The sequence below is a fragment of the Dermacentor variabilis genome, chromosome 3 (assembly GCF_050947875.1).
Source record: "Dermacentor variabilis isolate Ectoservices chromosome 3, ASM5094787v1, whole genome shotgun sequence".
Lineage (NCBI taxonomy): Eukaryota > Metazoa > Arthropoda > Arachnida > Ixodida > Ixodidae > Dermacentor > Dermacentor variabilis.
This window is the reverse complement of record NC_134570.1, coordinates 77,429,457-77,454,144: the sequence shown is the minus strand read 5'-3', so window position 1 is coordinate 77,454,144 and position 24,688 is coordinate 77,429,457. Positions and strand designations below refer to the sequence as shown.

The 24,688-nt window shown below is 45.0% G+C and overlaps 1 protein-coding gene across 5 annotated transcripts in view; it reads right to left on the bottom strand.

Annotated features, from left to right (window-relative positions):
• LOC142575913 (cytochrome P450 3A41-like) overlaps positions 1-24,101 on the bottom strand; it is an 84,208-nt gene extending 60,107 nt beyond the window's left edge. For 2 of the 5 annotated variants that reach the window (XR_012826733.1, XM_075685707.1), the window contains exons 1-6: positions 23,821-24,074; positions 5,488-5,584; positions 4,795-4,847; positions 2,829-2,925; positions 2,390-2,509; positions 895-983 (exon numbers count right to left, since the gene is read on the bottom strand). Coding sequence is in view for 4 of the 5 variants with exons in the window: in XM_075685707.1 (XP_075541822.1) it covers positions 895-983; positions 2,390-2,509; positions 2,829-2,925; positions 4,795-4,847; positions 5,488-5,584; positions 23,821-23,873 (509 nt within the window). In the remaining variant the exon portion in view is untranslated. Of the gene's footprint in view, positions 1-894; positions 984-2,389; positions 2,510-2,828; positions 2,926-4,794; positions 4,848-5,487; positions 5,585-23,820 lie in introns of all 5 variants that reach the window. The other 3 variants (XM_075685708.1, XM_075685710.1, XM_075685712.1) reach the window with 3 other exon arrangements.
• Positions 24,102-24,688: the final 587 nt, after the last annotated feature.

Here is a 24,688-nt window from a genome sequence, read left to right as displayed (position 1 = left end):
GTCCATGCATGCACGAAACATTGAGACGCGAATCATTTGGGTAAGTATGGGTTCATATGCACCACAATATGTAACTGCGTGCACAGTGAGCGTGTATCGACGCTACACGGCGCGCCTGTGACGTCGTGTGAGTCCTCGCGTGCTAGGCGACAGCTGCGATGGACACCGGACACCGGCGGCGGCGGGGGACACCGTCGCCAACCGAAACGGCTTTTGGAATGAGCCCATAACAGCGTACGCTGTAAGAGAACGCTTACACTCGTTAAGGTGTACCTTGTCACCTAACAATATCCGACACGTGTCTTGCTTTTCCTTCCTTTTTTGAAAACTCCACTTGCTGCTTTTCTCTCAAGAATACTTTGTCACCCTGATTTTACTTGTATCATTCAGGATCTGGAAAAAAATTAGCTGAGACACTTGATGATGATGATGATAGCTGAGACACTTAAGACTGCTTACATGTGCGAACGCGAAAGCATTATAGTCGCTTTGGTTTTCTTCCTGCGCTGCTCTTGTGTGCGCAAGCTCTCGCCTGCATTTTAACTGTGCCTCGGTAAAGCCACATAAAAACGCGCGAAGCGTCTCAACGCGCTCGCTTGCCCGCTAGGATTTCATGACTCGAAGGCCCGCTCAGCGGCAATCAATTGGGCACTTGCGCTTTTCTTTATTTTATAGACTCAATTTATGCACTCATGACGAGGCGCCACCTCCTACCCATTGGCTGCGCCGTCACTTGCCCAACGACGCACACACTAGGCCACACGTTTAGTCAACCACAACCGCGGAGCCGCCGTGCATTTGCAGAATGACACGTTCGAACGCTCAAGGCATAAAACCTCTTAACGAGGAGACATCTACAGAATGAAGAAGGAATTGCCGCTGATAATAACGCACCCACTGAAGTCCACGGGCTTATTCTGAGCTGCCGCATCCTTTACTCGTGACGTCATCTTTCTAAGAACGCTTTTCGCCTTCTTCAAGATCTGAAATTCATAAAACTACTGTCAAAACAGTGTTGAAAATGGAAGGCGCATAACGCTGTATTTTACAGCGAAGCTGTTAGTGTGACTAGAAGGGCTTAAAAACATCTTAAGCCTGCCCACTCATGGTCGTCAAACAACAATGTCACTTACCGACCTCGCATTTAAATAAAATGCAGTATATGTTAGGTTTGATGTGCACGTATAGTTTGACATCTAAAAGGGCCCGCGGCTAAATAAAAACTGCTAAACTCACGTTTTGTGCCTGTTACAAGGTTTTATATGAAACGCTAAGTTTCCCCGCTGCCATGGGCGAATGAAAGGTGAGAAGCGATTCGGTATATGCAGGTAACAAGGGCCGTAATATACGTTAAGCAACTGCTCTAAAGCAAGGATGCGCCGCCATTGGTGGCTGGGAACGCGAGAGCACACTGGCTTGTAAATACCAAGCGGGGCAGTGTCCAAACAAAGCGATGGGACAGCAACGCAAACAGACCGTGTCATTAATAGGCGCAAACAAGTACTTTGAGCAACACTTCGTACAATGTAGTGAGAGCTTGGTTCGGTGACTAGTGTGTACAATATACGTCTCAAAAAGGCGTGTCCGTGGTCTTGGGGTGCCACACGTGCGCGCTGAGTGAGGTTTTTCGCAGTGAAAACATTTCAGCTTCTTCGAAAATTTGATCAGCATACACATGGTTTACAAATACACGTCCGAGCGATGGCTCCTTGTGGCTAGCAGAAAGCGAGCTCGAATGTCGTCATGATTTTGCTCGCTGCATACGCCGGAAGCAATCTGAGGAACCAGAAACACGTCATGGATGCCATATTTTTTACACCCACCTATTGTCTGTAAATAGCAACAGCGTTTCCCCCAAACGCCAACAAAAGCTTCACTTAAACAGACTCCCAGAGTGAGTGGGATCTAAATGCTTTTTTTTTTCCAGGCAATCAGTCACCACTTAGCAGCTATAGTAATATCATATTTGCTTTAGCCTATATATTAGCAGGAAACGCGCATAACATTCTTAAATTTTACCAAACGCCAGCAAAGAGAGAGCAAATCCAAGTACGTCTGAGTTTTGTAGCCGGGAAGCCTTGCTTTGCTTCTCGGATTATGCAGAAGATACTAAAATACAAGTGTTCATAAGCAATTAGGTTCCAGAAACTGATATACGCTTATAATAATTGGCACCCTTAAAAGTGAAAAAAGGGTAGAAATGTCTCTATAACTCACACCCTTAGAATGTCGGTTATATCAATCACACTAAGCGTGTAAGCTATAGAAACAATTACACGATTTTTCACTTTTAAGAGTGTAAATTATTTTACAATGTACTTATCAATGTGCTAGTCAAATGTTCGCGTAGTACTTGACTTAACAAGATATTTTGGTGATTTATGCTTACCGTCTTCAGCCTGGTGGCGGTGAGCGCAGGAGTAAAGATCGTTCGTGCTTTCTTCCATTCCTCACCGGACACGTTCATGATGGACTTCTTCCAAACTTCGGTTCCCACGCTCTGAGCTAACTGCAGCGAACAATAACGAGCACGCAACCAAAAACGGAAACATCGAATTTTCTTTTATTTTTTTGGTTCAAGCCCACAATCAGGCCTCTTTGACGTACCTTTATTATTATTCACTAAAGTGACAAGAATATCTGGAAGTTCGCAATGCTTTAAACGAAAAGGCTGTTATCAGCTCAAGTCTAGCACGTTCTTTTTAATTTTCAGGTTTCGCAAGGTCAGTGTCGAATGTATTTTGCGGAGAACAAAATTCATAATTTTAAAATATCTTCTGCTTACTTTGGCTTGGCGAAAAACTTCTAACCGCAATCTAACAACTCACCGATCTGTCCGGGAAGTTCTTGAATTTGGTGACCATCACTTCGCGCAAGATGTCTGGATCTCCAACCACAAGAGTTGGTGCTATTCCTTGGTAGGAGCTGCAAGAACTCGCTTCTTTACTACTCAAGAAATACGTAGTTTAACAAACAGAATATCATAAAATTCCTTTACAAGGATTTGCCGCGAACAGGTGGAGTGAAGCGCCGAGTGAACCGAGACAGCCAGGACCGCGTTTGCATGAATTCGGTCAAGTGGCTCGACCTAGTTAACTCGGCAGACAGCTTCAACCTCCCCAACGCTCTCACGACTCTGTACAGCTAAGTCCTCTCCCGAACCCGACTAAAGTATTTCGGTGCAATAAACCAGCAAGATTCCTCATTGTATGTATTCAAGTGATATCGCAAGTCTCGATGAAACATTCGTAACACAAGTTTCTTGTGTTGTGTTTAACTGTGTTATGCTGGCAGTTGTTAGACGATAAGTTTTCAAGAATTTTTTGAAGAAGGGACTGTAAACATAATCTGAAGTGTGGCTAGAGGGATTAATGGTAAGCGAGGAGAAAATCTTTCAGCTTTTCTTTTTGTGTGTGTGGTGAGGTGTGGCGTAATCGACGCTGAACAAATCGCGATTTAGGGCCACTGCGCTTTTCGTTCCATTTAAGGTTTCCGAAAAGGTCGAGTGAAACACCTTACACAGCATTCGCAAAAATGTCTTATGATAAATTGTTTGTAGGAGAAAATAATAGTCAATCTTAATGGTACACGCAATATTAATGCGGTTGGCAGTCTTAGGGTACTTCATGCAGTTTCCTGGGAGTATCTATCTATCTATCTATCTATCTATCTATCTATCTATCTATCTATCTATCTATCTATCTATCTATCTATCTATCTATCTATCTATCTATCTATCTATCTATCTATCTATCTATCTATCTATCTATCTATCTATCTATCTATCTATCTATCTATCTATCTATCTATCTATCTATCTATCTATCTATCTATCTATCTATCTATCTATCTATCTATCTATCTATCTATCTATCTATCTATCTATCTATCTATCTATCTATCTATCTATCTATCTATCTATCTATCTATCTATCTATCTATCTATCTGAATTGTTTTCCCGTCTACTTGGGTCACTAGGAGTGGGTAGACCATGGTCTAATGGGTACCGCATAGGGCTTCTGTGCTGATGCAATAGGGTTTGAAACTAACCGTAGGACCAACATCGGTCACTCGATATGAGGCCCTGGGTATGTGCCACTGTTCAATGAACCTATCTGATGCCAACTTGGAGCAGTGAGCATGTGTCACATTGTACCGCTGTTCAATGAATCTCTATGAGGCAAATTTGAAGCCCTGCAGCCGAATTCCAAAATGTTTTCGTTCGTTAGTGCTTTGTTAGCTTTGCGGTTGACTGGAATTCGCTCATACTAAAAATTCTCACGTAAGAAGTTTTCCTGAATATGGGCCCTGATTCAGATGCCGTCCCAGCAGAAAGAACGATGTTTTGTTGATAACTAAGGAACATCTATAACAGTTTTGAGCTACTTCTCCGTCAAATTAGGTGACTACTTTCTGATGCAACGCAACTTTTCCTGCAGATTCCATCAGTAACAAATCTTGCAAAATTCGCGAAGCTTTTGGTTCGTATAAGCGTTATTTGCCATTGGTAAGCCGTATTCGTTAATTACATAGCGGGCATCACAATCGGCTGGCCCCGACAGTTAAGAACCAGTTTTAGCATAACTTTCTTTTTTTTAAGCATGGGCGTCGGAGCTAAAATGCTAGAATGAGCTCCTAACGCACTGGCCATATTGATAAGTGGCAGCCGAAAATCAACCGCCACCTAAGCATCGTCCTTGTGGAAATGCATCCTACGCAAACTTTTTGGAAGCAATCTAGCGCCGGGCGACGATCCAATAAAGAGAAAGAAGAAGCCATAGTTTTTTACTCACCCGTACACACGGCCGTACCGCATGTAGGAACTGATAATCACTTTGTTCACGGGCTGCAAGAAAAACAGATGCCAGCTACGTACAAGGTGACGTTCTCGCGTTGAGACGAATAGCACAAATGAATCCACAGGGTAATGCTTGGTTGCGCATTTTCCAGACCACAATATAAACATGTCACTCCCTGTGCGTAGCTTGAAGAGCTATATATATATATATATATATATATATATATATATATATAATACGCTACGCACCTCTACAACCATGTAGCCTCTGCATGGGCTACCGACATCTGTGTCATGCGATCGACTGAATGTTTAAGAAAGCAGTGCTGACATCAGTTTTCTCTAGACCACCACTGACTGCTGATTTAGTGTCGTCACTTTCTCTTTATTCAAGCGAATTGTTGTTTGCAAGTTCTTTTATCAAGTGGCCGCGTGAATTATTGGTGGCATGGCGAAACTTGTAGCTCTACAACGGTGAGTAGAAAGTGTAAGCACGTGGGATAAGTTCTAGGATATGTTCATTGTTGTCGAAAACGTTAACTCAGTTGTAGGCATAGACCTTATGTACGTGAGTTGTGCTTAGAGGAAGTTCTCAATTCCTTTCTTATTCCAAAACGTAAGTAGGTATCATTGACACAGATCACACTGCCTTCTATCTCAAGCCTACAAAATCCAAATGGGCACCTACCTTAGTGTAAAGATCGTAGAGGAAGCGCATGTACTGAGAAAAAGTAAGGTGCGCTATTCCCTTGTCCTTCCAAAAGGTGAACGTCCTTCGGAACCACCTAGATAATGGGGCAGGAAATTGGTGGTTTGTTTCTTGAGCTGCCGAACACGTAGAACTGCACTCATCCACGCCAAACGCCAGCAACGTTTATGGTCGCGAACGCCAAAGGAGCACAAGAACACGAGAGGAGGCACGTCACGAACCCTGCCTTTTACGAACACCGCCGTCTTTCCTTTTGAAAATTTTGATTTTTACGTGATAATGTATAACGATCTAGCTATCTATCTGCCTTTATTCATTGCTAAGCTTGGGCACAAATGCAGTTACAGCGCGCAGAAATACGCAAGCGGCTCTTTTCCACGTACGGAGGGAGTTTGTATGCGCGGCGGCAAGCAATAGTACTTGGTAAAAATCACGAAAACTGCCCTTAAATCTCTGCAGCGACACTTCCCTTTAGGTTCGCGGACAGAGATGAAACCATCATCTAGGAAGAAAAGAAAAGAAAGGCAACCGTTCTGAAAACATTGGCATACTTGTTCAATCAGAGTAGCAGTCTGCATTAGAATAGGTGAGCAGCTTTTGAACGAGGAATGTGGTTGGCGCCAACGTTTGGACAATGGGACTTCTCTTTTCCGTACACTAAAATTACCTTGCTATATTGTTTTACGTGTATTCTATTCCAATTCGCAAGTCGAGATAGCGACGGCTCGTTATGGGGCCGCAGAGAGGAGGCGTGATCATTATTGAGTTGCCAAATTTTCTTTCTTACCCAGGTAGCATACAAAGTCTTGAAAACGTCGTTTTAAGGGATTCAACGTCTGAAACGGATTTTTGACCAAAATCGACGCATCAAAAACGTTCCAAACAAGATAGCTTAAAAACGAGGGGTGAATACGTTTTGATAACGTTGGAAGCCAGACAGCTTAAAAACGAGGGGTGAATACGTTTTGCAAACGACTCAAAACGCCACCGCCACGCCACGGCGCGTCAGCCTCTTTAGCGGCTTCTACAATATTCAACAACCCATCAACGCGATCCAACCTTGCGCAAGGTGGCGATACCGTCGTCAAATCATGTGACCAAGGTGGCCACGTGATTCGTGATGCCGGGCAGCCGGGCGAGCCGGGGCATAGTCGCGTCGTCATGGCGTCGTCGCGTCACCGCACTCGCATTGCGCTGTGGTGTGTTTGCGGCTGTTCTGAACGTGCTGCCGCTGCCCTTTGCTATGTAAGTGTTGCAGTGTTTTGCTGTCAAGAAAACGATATTCTGTGATCAGTTTGGGTTGTGCGATATGTTTGTGTGGTTTTAATTTGGAAATCAGTAGTGTTTTCAATTGTTATGTGATCAAGGCGGCCACGTTATTCGTGAAGCCGGGCATAGTTACGTTATCGCACTCGCATGGCACTATGGTCTGTTTGCGACTGTTCTGAATGTGCTGCCGCTGCCCTTTGTCATGTAAGTGTTGCAGTGCTTTGCTGTCAAGAAAACGACATTCTGTGATTAGTTTGGGTTGTGCGATCTGTTTGAGCCGGGCATAATAACGTTATCGCACTTGCATTGCGCTGTGGTATGATAGCGGCTGTTCTGAATGTGCTGTCGCTGCCCTTTGTCATGTAAGTGTTGCAGGGTTTTGCCGTCAAGAAAACGACGTTCTGTGATTAGTTTGGGCTGTGCGATCTGTTTGTGTAGTTTAATTTGGAAATCAGTAGTGTTTTCAATTGGAGGGCGCGGAGTGGAGGGCACTAATCAGCTCTTCAAGTTCATTGTCATGTTATGTGAGGCGCCTTTTCACTGACGCTGTAATTAAGGCGTTAAGGGCAGTATAAGGACGAAAGTTAGAGGGACGAAATCGTGCCTCTGTGTCCCTAGCGTCGGGGTCGGCCGCTATGCGTGATCCTAACAAGAAAGCATTTTGCAGAATGCGAAGGAAGGCGGCAAAATTTCTGTCTGTGCGCACCTTGCCGATCTCCGCAATAGAGCCATCATCGTGGTATCTTAGTCTCCCGTTTAGCAAGAGTGTTGGAGACAAGGGAACTGGTTCAAACAGTCTTTTTTTTAATGATTCACTACTAGTGCGGTATCCCAAAAGGTGAGGTCAAGTGCTCGCCCTATTTTCTTCCCTCGCGCTACAGCGCACTGACAGAATTTTGCGTGCACCATACCGTGCTTTTATCGTTTGCGCTTCAGGTTCTCGATTGTGTTTTCGCCCCCTTTACCCACGTGATGGGTATTTCATGGTATTACCGGGTACCACATGTGTCCATATATTCTGTCCAATATATGAAACGGCCAAATTCGATTTTATTTGACGCCTCAAATGGTAGTAATATATTGAGTCCCTTGTAGCTTTGTGCTTGTTATCAATTTTACTATTTGGCGAATGGATACAGCATGTACGCTGCATAACTCGCTTGTGCATACTGCATACGTGAGTCGAGTATGCCCTTGGTATAAAATAACTTGTATGCTTTAGGTAGTACGATTGTTTGCAGTTTGGGACATGTGTCGGAATGTACGCTGTGCGCCCTTCGCGCTTTAAGGCGGCCTGCCGAGTTCGTGCGGGTGCCATGTGTGCGCATGGAGTTCGCGAAGCGCTCTCGCAGTTTTTTTTATATATATATATATATACATGTGTTCTGTTCACGCGCTTCGCACAACAGGGCATGTCGCAGTTCTTTGTCCTTGTGCAACATATTTTCCTAGCGTACGTCTTTGCATTATTTGATACCGGTTTCACACGGGGCTCTTTTAGCCGCTATCCAGTCCGTTACAAATCGAATTTCTCGGTCGTGATGGCTCCTCTGCGCAAGCTACGAGAGTGAGCCAGTCGCATCGATAATTTCGATCCGGATCGGGCTTGATCGCGATCGAGAGTGGTCGTGTGACACCGGTTTTACACATGGCTCCCACATAGGGAACACTAAGTTCAATGCTACTGAGTGAAGAGCAAGTGCATATATATGCCAGTGGTGGTATGTGGGCAAGTCTCTCTGGTGAAGCCAATACTTGTGCATTCAAAACATTTCAATTACCAGCGTAGTGCATCAATGTGTCTACTTCGACAAAATGGAGCACCAGTGCAGATATCTGAACATACCTGTCCAGGGCAGCAATTGTGTCTAGATTGAAACCACTACCAGCATGTGCGGCAGTTCTATTTCCAGCAGCGGGACTGCACAATAATCAGTAGGGTGCTCTCAAGCTGTTTATCTATGAAGCTCTGCCTGGACTGTGTGCCAAATATTTTTGGACGTGAAAGTGGGGGTGAATTGGTAAACATCAGTGGAACTGTGCCTGGACTTTGTGGCAAATGTTTTTGGATGTGAAAGTGTGAGTGAACTGGCAAAGAATTTGCTCTGGGCTACATGTGTTAAACGTTTTTCTCATTCAGAGTGCTTTCTTTTACTTTAGGAGACTGGAGATGTGCGCAAAGTGTGACATGTCAGTGTGCTAATTAATGTATTTGCTGGTTTGCAAATTATTCGTTGCAACTTTATTTTTGCCAGAGAGGTACAACTTTGCCTCTTGTAAAGGGCTTTTTAGATAATACACTTACTATGTATTATGACCATTGCTTCCTTTGTTACACAAATGCAGCTTCCAGTGCATTCCATTTTATTTCCATGTTTATGTAAGTTTCTAATATGAGGCTTGCATATTCATTTCTCACGTTCTGGAGTGGCAAGATGCAGCATTACTGTCTCATCGTTCGCTGTACTGCAGTAGTGTTCACTTGTTACACTGAATCCCCCGTTTAAGTATTCTGTACTAATTTCACTTTATTGCTTTTTTGTTGTATGGTTATTTTTCTCGCCATTACCTTCTTTGATATATCCTAAAGGCGATATTTCCAATTTTGCATTGTTCCCATTTTTTTTATTTCTTTCACAGGATTGTTTTATGATGGTATGCGGTGGTATTTCTTTTTGTGCTCTTTTCAAGCTTCTAGATGACTGGTAACATTGCTTGGAGGCAGTTACCATCCAATTCATGCTCTTGCATTTTTCAGTCTACTTCTTCCATTCGCTCCGATGTCACTTCTGCGTAACTCTAGTCCATCTAATAGCACGCGCACTTTACTATGATAAATTAGACACTTTAGTACACTCCAGGTTTTTCTGTTCATTTTTGTATGTGTACTTGGAATTTTGTTTATGTGCTAGTGAATGTTCACTTTCGAGTTCATTACGAATCCTTTCTGCGACTTTTGTCATTGTTGATGTACTTTTATTTCTATTTGCATTTCTCACACAGTTTGTTCGAACCTTGCATAAGCATTACATTTTAATAAAGTGTTCTTGCTTTGTCACAATGTTCTCATTTCATGCACTCTTGGCATGAAAGGCTTGGTCTGGCCACCTGCCAAGACGTGGCCATTTCTTCTTTGCAGGAGGTCGTTCCCATTGTGGTTGTAAGCATCGTAGCTTACTAAAGGCGGTATTAAGGATTTATTATTCCTAACAGGCTCATTTTCGTGCGACTTGGTAGACGATGCGCCGGCCATGCGGGGAACAGTGCTTGGCACTGCGCCATGGTTCTTACAGTCAACACCGACGCTTCTACTCATCTGGGGCGCGATTGGAGATCGTTGTTCGAAACGCCCGATCAGTTTCACCTCACGCGATTGGCCTAGGCCGTGCCAACGGGTGCGGCTGACGACGTCTGCGCGGCATAGGCCACTCGCGTGAGGCGAAACTAAACGCGTGTTTTGAACAACGATGTCTGATCGCGCCCGTCACCCGCGAAAATTAGCTTCAGATGATCGTAAACCTTTCAAGACCGCTTCTAGACCAGCTTTTTGATAACGTCCTAAAAACGTTTAGAAATTGGTTACGAATAGTTTTGGCAAAAGGATTACTTGTGTCTTTCCCAATCCTATTTCTAGACCAGCTTTTCGAATACGTCTTGCAGACCTGTTCTAGATCGTCTCAAGAAAGTAATTAAGCCGGACATTAGCAGAGATATACGACGTTTTCCCGCCGAAGTTCTCTCATTCGTGTCTTCTTTAACCCGTTTTTATCGTCTTGGATAAACGCTACGAAAACGTTACGTATCTCTTTTGTGCTACCTGGGTAGTAGTGAACTCCTTGGGTAACTTGGTTGATGTGTATCTCTCCTTTCTTACTTTATTTAGTTTCGGAAGCAACCGAATGCCAACATGCTCTACTACGTAGACAACGCTGATCTTCGCTTACCAGTTTATGCCTACTTTTTTCTTAAACAATTATTTTTTATTACATGCTTCACAATTTCTTCAGTACCAAGGTAGAGCCATTTGTTACCACGCAACTCGGCACATTTGCACATAATAGGCCACCAACCCGCGCTGCGTAACCTGAGACATGGTTGCAAGCAAAGAGCTAACAACAGCAAAACTGAAGCCTTGGCGGGTATATGGGCAGGATCTGGTTGGAGCCTAACAAGCGCCGTACAGTACAATGACAAATGGCACAGATTTCCAGTACTCAGTCCGCCAAACCCATCGACTACCACCTATTCCAACGTATGATGACTGTACAGAACACAAAATTTCATGGCACTACACCTACAGAACGTTAGCGATGAGAATAAGCCGACGTTCAGTTTTACTCCTTGCTAGTAGCTAAGTCTTTTTGCTAACTAACGCGAGAGTGTACTTAGTCGTACGAATATGATTAATTATGATATGTACATGTGGACATACGTAGCCAATATGTGCACCAACTATCACACGAAACGCTCATTCCCGGCATTATGGTTGCTTATCTCTAGTTGGTATTCGGCCGCCAACTAGAGATTATTATTTTTACTATTATTATTATTATTATTATTATCATCATCATCATCATCATCATCATCATCACACATAAGAAAGGGTTCGGGGATGGAGCACCACTCAAAAATAAAACAGCCGTGTGCGCCACGCCCTCACTCATTTCGTGGCAGTTGACATCCTACAGTAGTCTGGATGATGTTATGTTTCGCGTTGGTCCCGCATCCAAACCTGATCAAGCACACAGAGCTCTTCTACCATATTTGAAGGCTACGAATCTAGACTCCCGGTTAGAGCCGAAGATATTGCGCCTAACGTTTGTGGTAGCATATGTACCATTTTCCTCTAGTATGTGGCTAATCGCTCGCGGCTGGTGTATGCTACTTCGCAGAAACATAGAGATTAGCAGAATTAGAGCAAGCGCGAGCAGTCAATATTCTAGCTGAGATTCAAACGAAGAAATTGAGTTGGGCACCCCATATAATGCGCAGAATAGATAACCGTTGGTCTATTACTAGCACAGAATGGGGGATAAGAGAAGGAAAGCGCAGTCGGGGATGGCAGAGGGTTGTATGAGCTGCAGGTCATCGACTTGGACAGGTTCAGCAAAATTAGGGAGGAATATGCCGAAGACGCGGAGGTGAAGCCGGATTTCGAATGCTGGACCGAACAGATCGGAAGAGATATCGAGGCCGCCACCAAAGAAGTTAGCACGAACTTCCCAGTAGAGAAGCTAGATAGCAGGCTCGCCCATCTGCTCGAGGGCATGCAGTCCTCGAGGGCATTTCCATGTGGAAGGGGCAACGTCTCAACAGAAGGCAACAGAAGTCAACAAGAAAATAGAGGAGCATTGCAAGCTCTTCTCCAGACAGCAGTGGGACGATATCTGCAATTCGATAAATTGTCAGATATGCAAAGTTGGGATCTTCGAACCTCCTCAAGCATTTGCTGGACGAGACGTATACCCTATGCACTACGCCACTATGCACTACCAAGTCGACTCATCTTCGTTGGGTTGACTTGGTAGTGTATAGTTGGGCTGGACATAGAGAAGGCATTCGACAACATACTGCATTCCTTTGTCTTGGGAAAGATCTCGAGCCTTTGTTTGGGCAGGCACTTTTACAACTTCACGAGATCTTTTGTGGCGGACAGAGAAGTCATTCTCCAAGCCATCCTCGCGTCAGACTCGGTTAGGCTCGGTTCTAGAAGGACGCCACAGAGGTCAGTCAAATCCCCGACCCTGTTCAACCTCGCCATGATCGGTCTATAAAGAAAACTCTCCAAGGTTGACGGCATTAACCACACGGTATATGCAGACAACGTCACCATATGATGCACCAGTGACAGCGACAGACGCTTAGAGGCTGCGCTTCAGGAAGTCATCGAAGTCGCAGAAGACTACCTGAGACAGACCACCCTGCGATGCTCGCCGTGAAAATCAGAGCTACTACTGTACAGGCACAAGCTCAGGTGCCACAAACCGAAAGGTTGGAGGACTGTAAAAGGACATCGGAAAAACACTAAAAACAAGTGAGGGCTGTCTTATCCCCAGGGTGGACTCTCTCTGGTTTCTGGGTATGACGATCGAAACGATTGGCTCCAATAACCACACCGTAATGAAGCTCACCAAGAAAACCGACAATGGCATCAGGTTGGTAAGAAGGGTTACCAACCAGCCGCACGGACTGAGCGAGGACAACCTCGTCCGGTTGGTTCACGCTTTCGTGATGTGTCACTTTATGCCACTGCAATGTACAACTGGCCGAGGTCAGAACTGGACAAGCTGAACGCGTTGACCCGAAAGGCCGTCGAGATAGTCCATGGGCTTCCCATGTACACAAGCTCGGAGCGACTGCTCCGCCTTGGCATGCAGAACACCTTAGAAGAGATAGCGGAGTCACCAGAGAGGGTACAGTTTATCAGACTGTCTACCACGAGTGCCGGTAGAAACACCCTGAGAGAGTTTGGAGTTCACCCGACGGAGATAGAGACCCGTTTCTGCAGCATACCTCGAGAATAGAGAGAGCGCGTTACCGTTGCTTCCATTCCTCGGAATGTCCACTTACAATGTGGGCAGACGACGAGCTAGGGTTAAAGCCTTCCTGAAAGAGGAGGACGCACGCGCCCGGAAATCCTGTTTCGTCAATGCAGCCTGGTACCCCAACGGAAAAGCATTCATTACAGTCAGCGTCGATCAAGAAGGAAAAATCACACTCCTCGAATGTCCAAACGACGGCGGCCGAGGTTGCGGAACAGGCCGGAATAGCGCTGGCCCTGGTAGACGACGGGAAAAGGTGATATACAGTGACTCGAGATTGTTTGTCCAAGCATTCGCCAAGGACAACGTCTCGAAAACGGGCCCGTGGATCCTACGGGACTAGCAAATCAAGCGACGCACGATCATCTGGTTACCGGCTCACATGGGACAGATCAAGGGCGGCCCGCACAACCTCAACGATTCGGTCCACACAGCTGCGAGAAGAGTCGTTGACTGCGTAGCTAACGAGTGGCGGGGCACTGAGGTTCCGGACAACAGGAATCCCCCTGCCTCGTACAACGAACTCGCAAAGTGTGGAACTACATTGAACAGGCCTCAGGCATTGAAACTCAGACTATTGCATGTTGGGTAATACCCTAGCCCCGCACTCTTACACCGGATCTGTCCCGAAATTCAAACATCAAAAACTTCCGCGCTTTGCTCAGATTTTGGCAACTAAGAACACATGCTCTGGCGGTGCCCCACGTTACGGGGCCACGAAGACATTACGTCGACTAAGTGGGAGGCTGCCTACGCAGTCACGATTTTGAACCCCAGTTGTGGGCAGTCCAATGGGCCCGCGACGTGGCGGAGAGGCTAGGCCTTTCTGTCCCTACGTTGGAGAGGCTCACTACGTGCTAGTAGATGTTTCGATCGGTGGAGTAGCCAGAAATTTCGTTCGGGGGGAGGAGGGGGAGGAGGGGGCTCACGTTGCAGCTTGGCCTCTTCCATAAGAGAAAGCTGTATCTCGGATGCTCCTATCTAAATACATGTAGAAGGTGAATTAGTTTTTCTCGGCAGCCACTGCACAAAATTTGATGAGGTTTGTTGCATTTAAAAGAAAAACTTAAATTCTACTGTCTTCTTGTTTCGAATTTTTCATTTAGGTTGCCAGTTTTTTATTAAAAATTGGCAAAAATCTCAAATTTTGAGAAAACGAAACTATCACGTTTAAAGCTCTGTAACTCAACAATGAAAAATAAAATCACAATTCTGTGAATCGCATCTAATATTAAACCTACAGCGGACAAGATTGATATGTTACGAAGGAATCTCAAACAATTTAGCATTATCGAAATACGGCTTTTGCAGAATCCTTGTGCACCACGTAACTAATTCACGTAAGATACAAATTGACATACCGAATTTGTCCGCTTTGATTCTTATAATAAATGCCGTTTGAAGAACCGCGATATCTGTTTTTGATGAAGAGCTTTTAGTTGGTAAACGTCGTGCGTCTATTTTTTTCGCACTTTAAATTTTTCAAAACGTTTTAAACAATATTCAGGCCCTAAATCGAACTTCCGCTTCCAACAGATACTAGAAGTTAACTTTCTCAAATTCAACAAATTCCAATAAAAGTGATTCAGGGGTTATCTCAGAAAATCGTGTCTGCGTTTTACATTTATTTGAATAGTCCGCGTCCTAGTTGGGCCCGAGCTAAAGCTTCCTTTTAAACAATTTGTCGAGAGATCAAATACATGAATAATAACCGCATTGCCATTGCCAAAGATGCTGCAAATAAATTCTTGAACGCTACGCACCGCCAAAACAAGTAATATATGTATATTTAAATAAAGAGATATACTCGTATGTGCCAGAAATTGTGCTCAGAATAACAGATACCAATGCTTCCATGTTTTTGTCTATTTAATAAGTAAAGAAAATATCACACGACCCTTAGAACTATATCATTTCGAAACCAGCAAAGCAGTGTATGCCACTGATATGAAAAATGTAAAGGCCATGAAATGAACAAGTTGAGGAGAAATATGTTAATGAAACTTTGTCATTCAACACCCTTGTTTACATTTTTGTACATATGCATTGGCCAGTGAAAAATCTCAATTACGCTGTCATTTAGTCCAATGTATTACGCACGAGCACCTGTCACCGGTCGTGTATCGTGAGTAATTGCACCGAAATTATTGTCCCAACAGAGAGCACCTATATAAAGCCGTTCTGCAAGATATACGCGGGCGAGTCAAATGAAAGTGAGCCAATGCAAATATATGACTATCGGGGTACTCAATTTAAAAGTAGTCTCCATGAGCATTTAGGCATTTATCCTATTGACTAACGAGTCGGGTGATTCCCGTCTCATAAAACTCCTTAGGTTGCTGCTTCAACAAATCTGCAACTGACTCTTTCACGTCATCGTCCGACACGAATCTGTTTCCCTTAACTGGTTTTTCATTTGCCCCAAAATATGGAAGTCGCAAGGTGACAGGTCTTAGCTGTGTGGCGGATGTTGCAGCGATTCCCACTCAGACTTTGCCAGTTTTGTATTAACCACATCAGCGATGAGGGGACAAGCATTGTTGAAAAATTAAAATTAAATTATGGGGTTTTACGTGTCAAAACCACTTTCTGATTATAAGGCACGCCGTAGTAGAGGACTCCGGAAATTTCGACCCCCTGGGGTTTTTTAACGTGCACCTAAATCTAAGTACACGGGTGTTTTCGCATTTCGCCCCCATCGAAATGCGCCCGCCGTGTCCGGGATTCAATTCCGCGACATCGTGCTCAGCAGCCCAACACCATAGCCATGTCGTGGAACAAGATGACCCCATTCGTCAATTTTCCACGTCGTTTGTTCTTGATTGCGACACGCAGCCTATCCGGCATTTCACAATATCTGAAACGATTGATAGTCTCTTCGGCTTTAGAAAATTCTATCAGTAGTGGCCGGCAGCTGACGATCGATAAAATATAGTAAACAACACCTTTGCGGCGGAAATGACGGCCGTTGCTTTCTTTGGGGGCGGTGAATTTGAATGTTTCTACTGTAAGCTTTGCCTTCGTGTTTCAGGCTCGTAGTAGTTGCACCATGGTTCGTCCCCGAACACAATTGCAGACGAGAAGACGTCACCCTCATTGTGATACATGATCAGATGAGTCAATAAGCCAGCGCAGAACCTTCTTCTGGCGATGTTTCCAAATCTTGGGCATCCATTGCGCGCACAAAAGCCGATGACAGAGACGTTCATGAATTATGGTGTGAACCGAATCGTGACTGATGTTCACACGCTCTGCCAGTTCATCGATGTTTATCCTCCGTTCTTGTCTCATCAGCTCATCAACTTTTGCACTTGTGTTGGCGGTGATTGCACGATGGCTTTGGCCCGGTCTTGGATCGTCTTTGCAACTTTCACGTTCTTTTTCAACTGTTTCCTACAATGCTTCACAGTGACCAATGAAATGCAATGTTCAACGTACACAGCAGCCGTACGGCGAATAATTTCCTTTTGGGAAACACCTTCAGCTGTCAAAACATTCACGGCACTCCGCTGCTCAACTTCTGAAGTGTCCATTACGTCACCCAACCATGTTCAATCCAGTGTATGAGAGCAGTAAAGAACATTTACCCTTGCACCTGCGTGTCACTTTTGTAAATGAAAGATGCCTGTGTGCTACGCGCATGCCTCGCAGATAATGAACCGAACTGTTATTGCGCGGGGTGGGTAGGCTCACTTTCATTTAACTCGCCCTCGTTCATTAGAAATGCGAAGACACAATGGAATATACAAATTCTTGATAAAGGGCAAAAAAGTATCACTGGAAAGAAAGTTCACTGCGCGTTTACACGAAACCTCGCAACAGGATATTTAAATACACGTATAAGTCTCCAATAAATCTACGTATCCAAGAAAAAGTCACTGTATATAATGCGTCGAACAAGGCAAATGAACATGTAGCGCAATCACAGATTCACAGAATCCTAGATCCCGTCCCCATTCCATCCACTCCATAGGATGTATCGCGTGTGACGGAAGGCGGCGCGCTTGCTCCCCGCTTTTCTCCTTTGCGCACGCAAAACTGAGCCACCATCGTCGGCTCACCCATTGGAACTTTGTGCTCGGATGGAGCTCCTTGCGTTACGATATGTGACTCCCGGTGCATAGGCTTGCCACGAAATCCAGCCCGATTTCGCAATATTTGCGCTAAAGTGCTTTTTCGAGCGTGAAAAGGACATTCTAGACCAAATCGAGCATGATTTCCGGCGCCCGGGGTTGTGTTGGCCGGCGGCGCATGGACAGCACGAAAAATTTCGGGAGGTGGTGGGGGGGCGGCTGAAGCGCCATAAGCACCCCCCCCCCCAGGCTACGCCCCTGGTTTCAATGGGCCCCAATAAAGTTTTTCCATTATTCCATAGGATGGGGGTCAGCTGCCCGAGACAGAGCTAATTGGAGATCGCTGGACGGAGCTTTCGTCCCGCATTGTGCGTACGTTAGGCTGATAATACCAATATGATAATTATGACGGCGATGACAGCCAACATAGAACAGCAGACATATCAAGATTATGAAGCTCTACAGAGCTGGCAAATTAAAGAAGTAAAAAAATGTCATTTTTTTCTAGACATGACACATCCACACACCCCCACCCCATCTCCGCATGCATACACACACCTTTATGAGTAAATAATTTAGCGGCCTTAGCATTTCAATGTAATTGCAACGCGACAACAACGAGGCGACCCCGATGAGGTCGATGGCAGCGTTAGCATGATGACGGCTTCTCGGCTGTCATCAGGGTGGCGCCATGGTTACAGTGGCATGACAACATGAGAGCAGCTTTAGGACAGCTGTGGACTCACATGTGAAGGATTCCTAAGATAAATTCTAGAATTATAAATTTGGCTATGGTGTTAGGCTGCTGAACACGAGGTCGTGGGATCGAATCCCGGCCAGGGCGGCCGCATTTCGACGGGGGCGAAATGCGAAAACACCCGTGTACTTGATTTAGGTGCACGTTAAGGAACCCCAGGTGGTGAAAATTTCCGGTGTCCCCCACTACTGCGTGCCTCATAATCAGAAAGTGGTTTTGGCACGTAAAACCCCATATATTATTATTATTATTATAAATTCTAAGAATTACCACTGTGCTGAAAGCAGCGCAGTAAACGACTGTAAATTAAAGTTCTATGATTAGGTTAATTTTTCCATAATTTCGATATTTAGCGTTTCTGTAGACTCCAGTTTATTTATTTAAGCCCTTTGTGTCAATTTCTATATTTATAACACCCTATGCTCGAGTACTTCCAGCACTACACTTAAGCATGGCGTTACGAATCCCACTATCGCATGATCTTCAAAATTCGGTAAACCTATTTCCATTTCAGTGGCTGTGTGTAGCCTGAATTGGCGTTCGTTGTGCTACAAGTGATAAAGTGCTGTGATAGCCTTCGGTGATAGCTAATAACCAGCGGTTATCGTGCGTCTTTGCTCCCTGTCTCTCTGTGTCTATACATTTTTATCCTTTTTACTTTCTGAACCCCTGTTTTCCTGTGTAGGGTAGCACACCAAGTTTCCCGTTCTGGTGGCCCTGCCCTTCCCCCTTACTCTGTCTGTCTTTCATCTCGAACTTTGTTAACTCTACCCTCTATTCATTCATTCATTTATTCAAATAACTTTATTCAGTGCCCTGCGATTTGGTGGGGTGGGCCTGGACCCCGCCTTGGTTTCGGCGAAGGGTTGTTGGTCCTTGGCGGCTTCCTCGGCTCGCTGGACGGCCCAGAGTTGGTGCTGTAGGTCAGAGCTGAGCAACGCAGACTCCCAGCGCACGCCGAGGCTGTCGCTGCTTGAGGCTGCATCACCGTTATACTGTATTACAGCCGTACATTCCCATAAGACATGCTCCAGGGTGGCAATAGAGTCGAATTGTCTACACTTGTCGGTCGTGTATAAATCTGGGTGTATTAGGTGCATAATAGCTGGACTCGGATAGGATCTGGTCTGTAACTGCCGCCATTCTAAGACTGGTGTTTCCTTAATTTTGGGTGCGGCGGCAGGAATGTACGCCTCTGCAATATATGGTGTTGTGTAATTTCGTGAAATCTGGTCATTCAATCTTCTCAGTTCCACTCATCTGTAGTCGGTGGGGCGGGGCTAACCCAGGCTCGCTCCGCAAGTTCTCGAGCCATGCGGTGCGCCACTTTATTGCTACCGTCTGGTAGTGTGTGAGCGGGTGTCCAGATGAGATCGACAATTCTGCCACGGTTATTAGCTAACTTTAGGAGTCGTAGTTCCTCTGGGGAGATTCGACCGTTGGAGAAGTTTCGTATGGCCGTCTAGGAATCACTGATGATTATGCCCGCTGGTGTTTGTGGTATGGCTAACGCAATAGCTATTTCCTCTGCGGTTTCTGCGTGTAGCGTGTTGACTGTAGCGCTCGTCGTGCATTTTCCCTCGTAATTTATCACCACTGCTGTGTAGGCGCCCTTGTGCTGTATCTATAGCGGCGTCTAGAAATGTGGTGTCCTTGCTGTTACCGAATTTCTTCTGTATATTGCGTGCTCAGCTTTCCAATCTACCCTGATGGTGGGCAGGATGCATATTCATGGGTATTGGAAGGATGGTTATCATGTCTCTGATGTGTCTGGGCATATCTACTTGAACGCCATGTTGGCTATGATACCTTATACCTAGGCGATCCAATATTTGCCTACATGTTTTGGTTTTGGACAGACGTTCGTATTAGGGGGTGCTATTCGTTGTGCCTCGATTAGCTCATCCAGTGTATTGTGGAGACCTAGCTGGAGTAGTCTATCGTTGCTGGCGGTGATGGAGAGTCTGATTGCTTGCTTGTAGATTTTTGTGATTAAGCAGTCTAATTTGTATTTTCCTGACTAGTAGCATCGTAGGTACGGTGCCACGTATACTATTCTGCTTGTTGCGAACGTTTGGACTAATTGAAGCAAATTGCCTTCTTTCATTCCACTATGTTTGTTAGCTATTCGTTTAAGTAGCCGCATGATTTGAGATGTTATATTGTCTAATTTGCCAATGGTCTCCTCATTGTAGCCGTTACTTTCAATGATGAGGCCCAATACTTTTTCGTGTGACTGTCTGTCATCGAATTACCGCTGTGAACAAGATTTGCGCGTTGCTTTCCTTTCAAGCATAGTTCTCCCAATAAGGACTTCGATTCGAACTCGCACTTTTGGCAGTGTTTCTGGTTTTTAACTGTCCCTACAATGTAATAACGTTATCCCCGTACTTGGGAAACTTAATAAAGCGATTTAAATTATTCACTCAGCGCACAATTACGGAAATTCAAACCATATAAGTTATATCACTGCTTTGCGCAGTAACAAAATTTTTTTTTACATGTTTCACTCGCCTCGCACGTAATACATTTTGGTAAGTTGTTCATCCTGCGGGTACTTGTTACGTCACCTGCCAACGGGAAAATACTTCACTAGGGAGTCCGCAAAATACCACAAATGTTCCTGTGGCATTTCACACCTGATTGTTCTCGTTTTTGCTGTGGCTGTCAAAAAGATTTAGTCTGTATACAGCAGACGCTGAACTAACATACTGAATTTCCGTTAACTAATAGAGAGGCGTGCAAACATTGCTTTGTGAGCTTAGGATAGGAATCGCCTTCACCAACCGCTTTCTACACTAAGTATTGTGTAGAAAGCAATTGTGTATTGTGTATTTCTAAGTATTGTGCTGAAATATTGTGGTTGACCACATCAGGATATCTAACATGAGCTCGCCTACTTTATGTGCAGCAGAGACGATAACTTTGCGCCAAGTTTAGAGCAACGGGAATTATAGACTTCTTAGGGACTATTTTTTCGGAACAGGGCCTTGTCCCTTTGTTACTATAGGAGGGCATCATATATACTGTGCTTTATGAGCTGTGCGAAAGAAGTGTGCGCATGTATGAACTTCATTTTCTTTTGTTTTTCAACCTGGCGCTTGACTATATAATGTTACCTCATGTACTATTCATTTCTCATATGGGTCAGTATTTTCTTTGAGTAATTTTCATCATTCATATCGCGTTCGGTCATATAGAGGGGAAATGAAGCAGCAGTAAGCACATGCTTCCAAATTCTCCACCTCATTTCTGTGTTAAATCTGTATACCTTGTTCTGGCCTCCACGTATGGAACGTACCCTCTATGAGAAGATTGGTGCAGGAAAAGTTGATTAAACGCCACCTACAGGAGGTAACAAACACTGCAGCAATAGAACACAATCTCACCAGTAATAAAAGAAAAAAAAGTCACTTCATCCCTGCCTCATGTCATTGTCTTCTGCCGAACCGTTTAAGTTTGCGATGACCCGAATCTACCTCACTGCCTCCACGGCGCCTGAATCATGAACGAAACGTCGCGCCCGAATGTGGCGCAACAAATGTTTGGCGACGCGACGCAACCAAGACGGCGCCGCTTATTTTGACGCCGCGGCAGGCTGGCAGTGCCACGGAGAGTTGACAGAGTAATTTTTCGCATCGTCCTTCTCACATACGGAGGTGGCTGTAGCATCCATGCAGTCCGGCCTTGAGCTGCACTCTCGCAGACGTTGTTGTTGCCCCGCCTTCAGAAACCGGCGGCACCTGCTGTGCAAGTCTCCCGCACTTTTCCTGGGCCGTACTCATGTAGACCTTGTCAAGGCCAGACTGCCTTTACAAGGTGTACGCCTCCATCATAACTCCTCTTGAGGTTACCGTTGACGGTTCCGCGTTTTGCACTGCACCTCGAGAACAGTCGTGTTTGAACGACAGATCTTGTGTTTAATTTTATAGCGTGGCGTTAATTTTTGGTCGGCAAAGGGATGAGACGAGCTCCGTAATGAAGAAAGTAACAGAAATGTCGTGCTACTAACACATATGTGGGTGACGATTCCACTTAATATGTACCTTGGAAATAAAACAAAATGTTCTTTAACGTGCGCAAGGTACATTCAATTGTATTAGGTTTAGGGGCACCTTTGAGAGTGGGACGAATTTTTCACCGACAAATTCAAGAAAATTATTCCCTCTATTGGCATCTGCTGGGCCAGTGACGGCGTCAGTGCTTCAGTTATACGTTTCTATTTGCAACCGGAGACCTTGTGCAAAATTGATGCTTGACCCTGCTCAACATGTGCTGTACTTTTGAAGAAAGAGGAAAAATCTGTGAAGGTGCACAATTTGCGACGTAAACAACATTTTTCAACAGCGAAGGCCGTGCTTTTTACACTTCTTGCGGTGAAATTAATGTGGCATTTGTTTATCACGCCAATGGAAGACCTCTATAACCGCAAAACGCTTCTCAATAGCACCCATATGCAATATGCTATGTTCTGCGTTTTAATATCTCTATTTCACTTGTGTCTTCATCATCGATAAATCTGGACACTGAATTGCTCTGGCAGCATACACGGTAGGATACCAGAGAACAATCAAACATCTCGCGTCCAGATCTTTCTGATCAGGAGTATGCGTGACACCACTAAGACGAAGAAACTAGAACCAAGTATGCCGACACCCGCCGTGGTTGTTCAGTGTCTATGGTGTTGGGCTGCTGAGCACGAGGTCGCGGGATCGAATCCCGGCCACGGCGGCCGCCTTTCGATGGGGGCGAAATGCGAAAACACCCGTGTGCTTAGATTTAGGTGCACGTTAAAGAACCCCAGGTGGTCAAAATTTCCGGAGTCCTCCACTGCGGCGTGCCTCATAATCAGAAAGTGGTTTTGGCACGTAAAACCCCAAATATCATTATTATTAAGTATGCCAACGTGCAACCGCGCAACGTTGTTATACGCAGCATTCAGCGAATGAAGAAGGACTGCCCGACGTTTCAAATAATCGTGTTCGTAGCGACAATGTATTCAACATGGGTGTAGCAACTGCGCCCGTACAATCGATAATATTTGGATGAGTTGTCTTGGTTAGAAAGGGCCTTGAATGCCGTTCTGAGAAATCAGTATCCTCTCCTAAAAACGTGAGAGCCTGCCGCAAACTTTCAAGCCTAATCAGCTTAGAGGGTTCTTATCTTTGTGCGAGCGGTTGCAGACGAGAACGTCAAGAGCGCGGGAAACAGATACCGTCTAGCTCCGAGAATAGCCGTCTTTGCGACGGCGGAGCATAAGTGACTATCTCACGCAAAAGAGATGCACGTTCCCTCGGACACATGCGCGTGCGCAATGATACCCCTCTAAGTCTAATACCGTTGATAACGCAAGACATGCTGCTAATAGTTATTTGGACCGTGCGACACAAGTATTCGAATTGGATTACTTAATTCCCAAAAATTTGAGCTAGAGGAACGCGTTTGTTGAGTGACAAGCGGCTCATAAATTCTAAGAACCCATTTAATTTTTAGTTCTTCCACCCTGCGTTATCGGCTCAGAAGCCATCGCGCTGCAATTGCCACGGACATCCACAACTCTTCGTGCCAGAAGATACAAAAGAACACACACAAAAGCTGAAATGGGTCCCTGAGCACTGCGGCTGCGGATCAGGGATTTTAAGAATGAAGAGCACAATGAAATTGTACGTACCAAAACAGAAGCGTCGCCGTGAGCGCGAAGAGCGCGACGAACGTGGTCAGCATGGTTATGTCTCCGAAGAACTCTGAGCACACAAGTTCTCGTTTGTAGGTGCAACACTGAAGTTACCTGTAAGCTTCAATAGGACGCATTTTCTCGCAGTATTCTAACTACAGCGTAGACCCCGAATACATCGGGCTTCTCTTAAGCGTCAGTCTCTGGTTGCTTACAAGAGCTGTGTTAAATCTAACCGCTTCAGATGTGAACGTCGGAGCGTTGTTGGCAACATGCGGAGGAAACGAGAGAGGGTGGCAGCTTTGTCGCGGAGGGAAGCTGTGTGACCTTGATCTTCTCTCTCTCTCTCTTCCTCTCCGCATAGCGCCGGGAAGGTTGTTGTGCGATATGACCTTGGCAGAACGTTAAGAAAGCAGCACGACTCGGGAAATGAAAGTAAAAACAAAATGCTGGAAGAGATACGGCGCTGAGCCGCCATATTACTCGGCTTCAACCGCAACGTGGAATATAATAATAGCACAGTGACCGAAAGAACGGATGGATAGAAAAAAGAAAGAAAAAATTAAGAACATCTAGTGATAAGTTGTGTGGTGTACGGTAACCACGCTTGGAAAGAAAACAGCGGAGTCTGCGCAGGCAAGTATATGTTCTTTACTTTTTTCTTACGCACACTCTTTATACAGAAAAAAGGAAAGAAACACGGGTGTTAAAACAGTCAAGCTTGGCCTCTTTGATAAATGATACGTAAAGATCGCTCTTTATGAGGGGTGTAATTGCGTAACGGACGGTTAATCCTTATAAAATAATATATACGAGTGCCCCGACACGTAAAGGACACGTCCCACAATTTGCACGCATGATACAA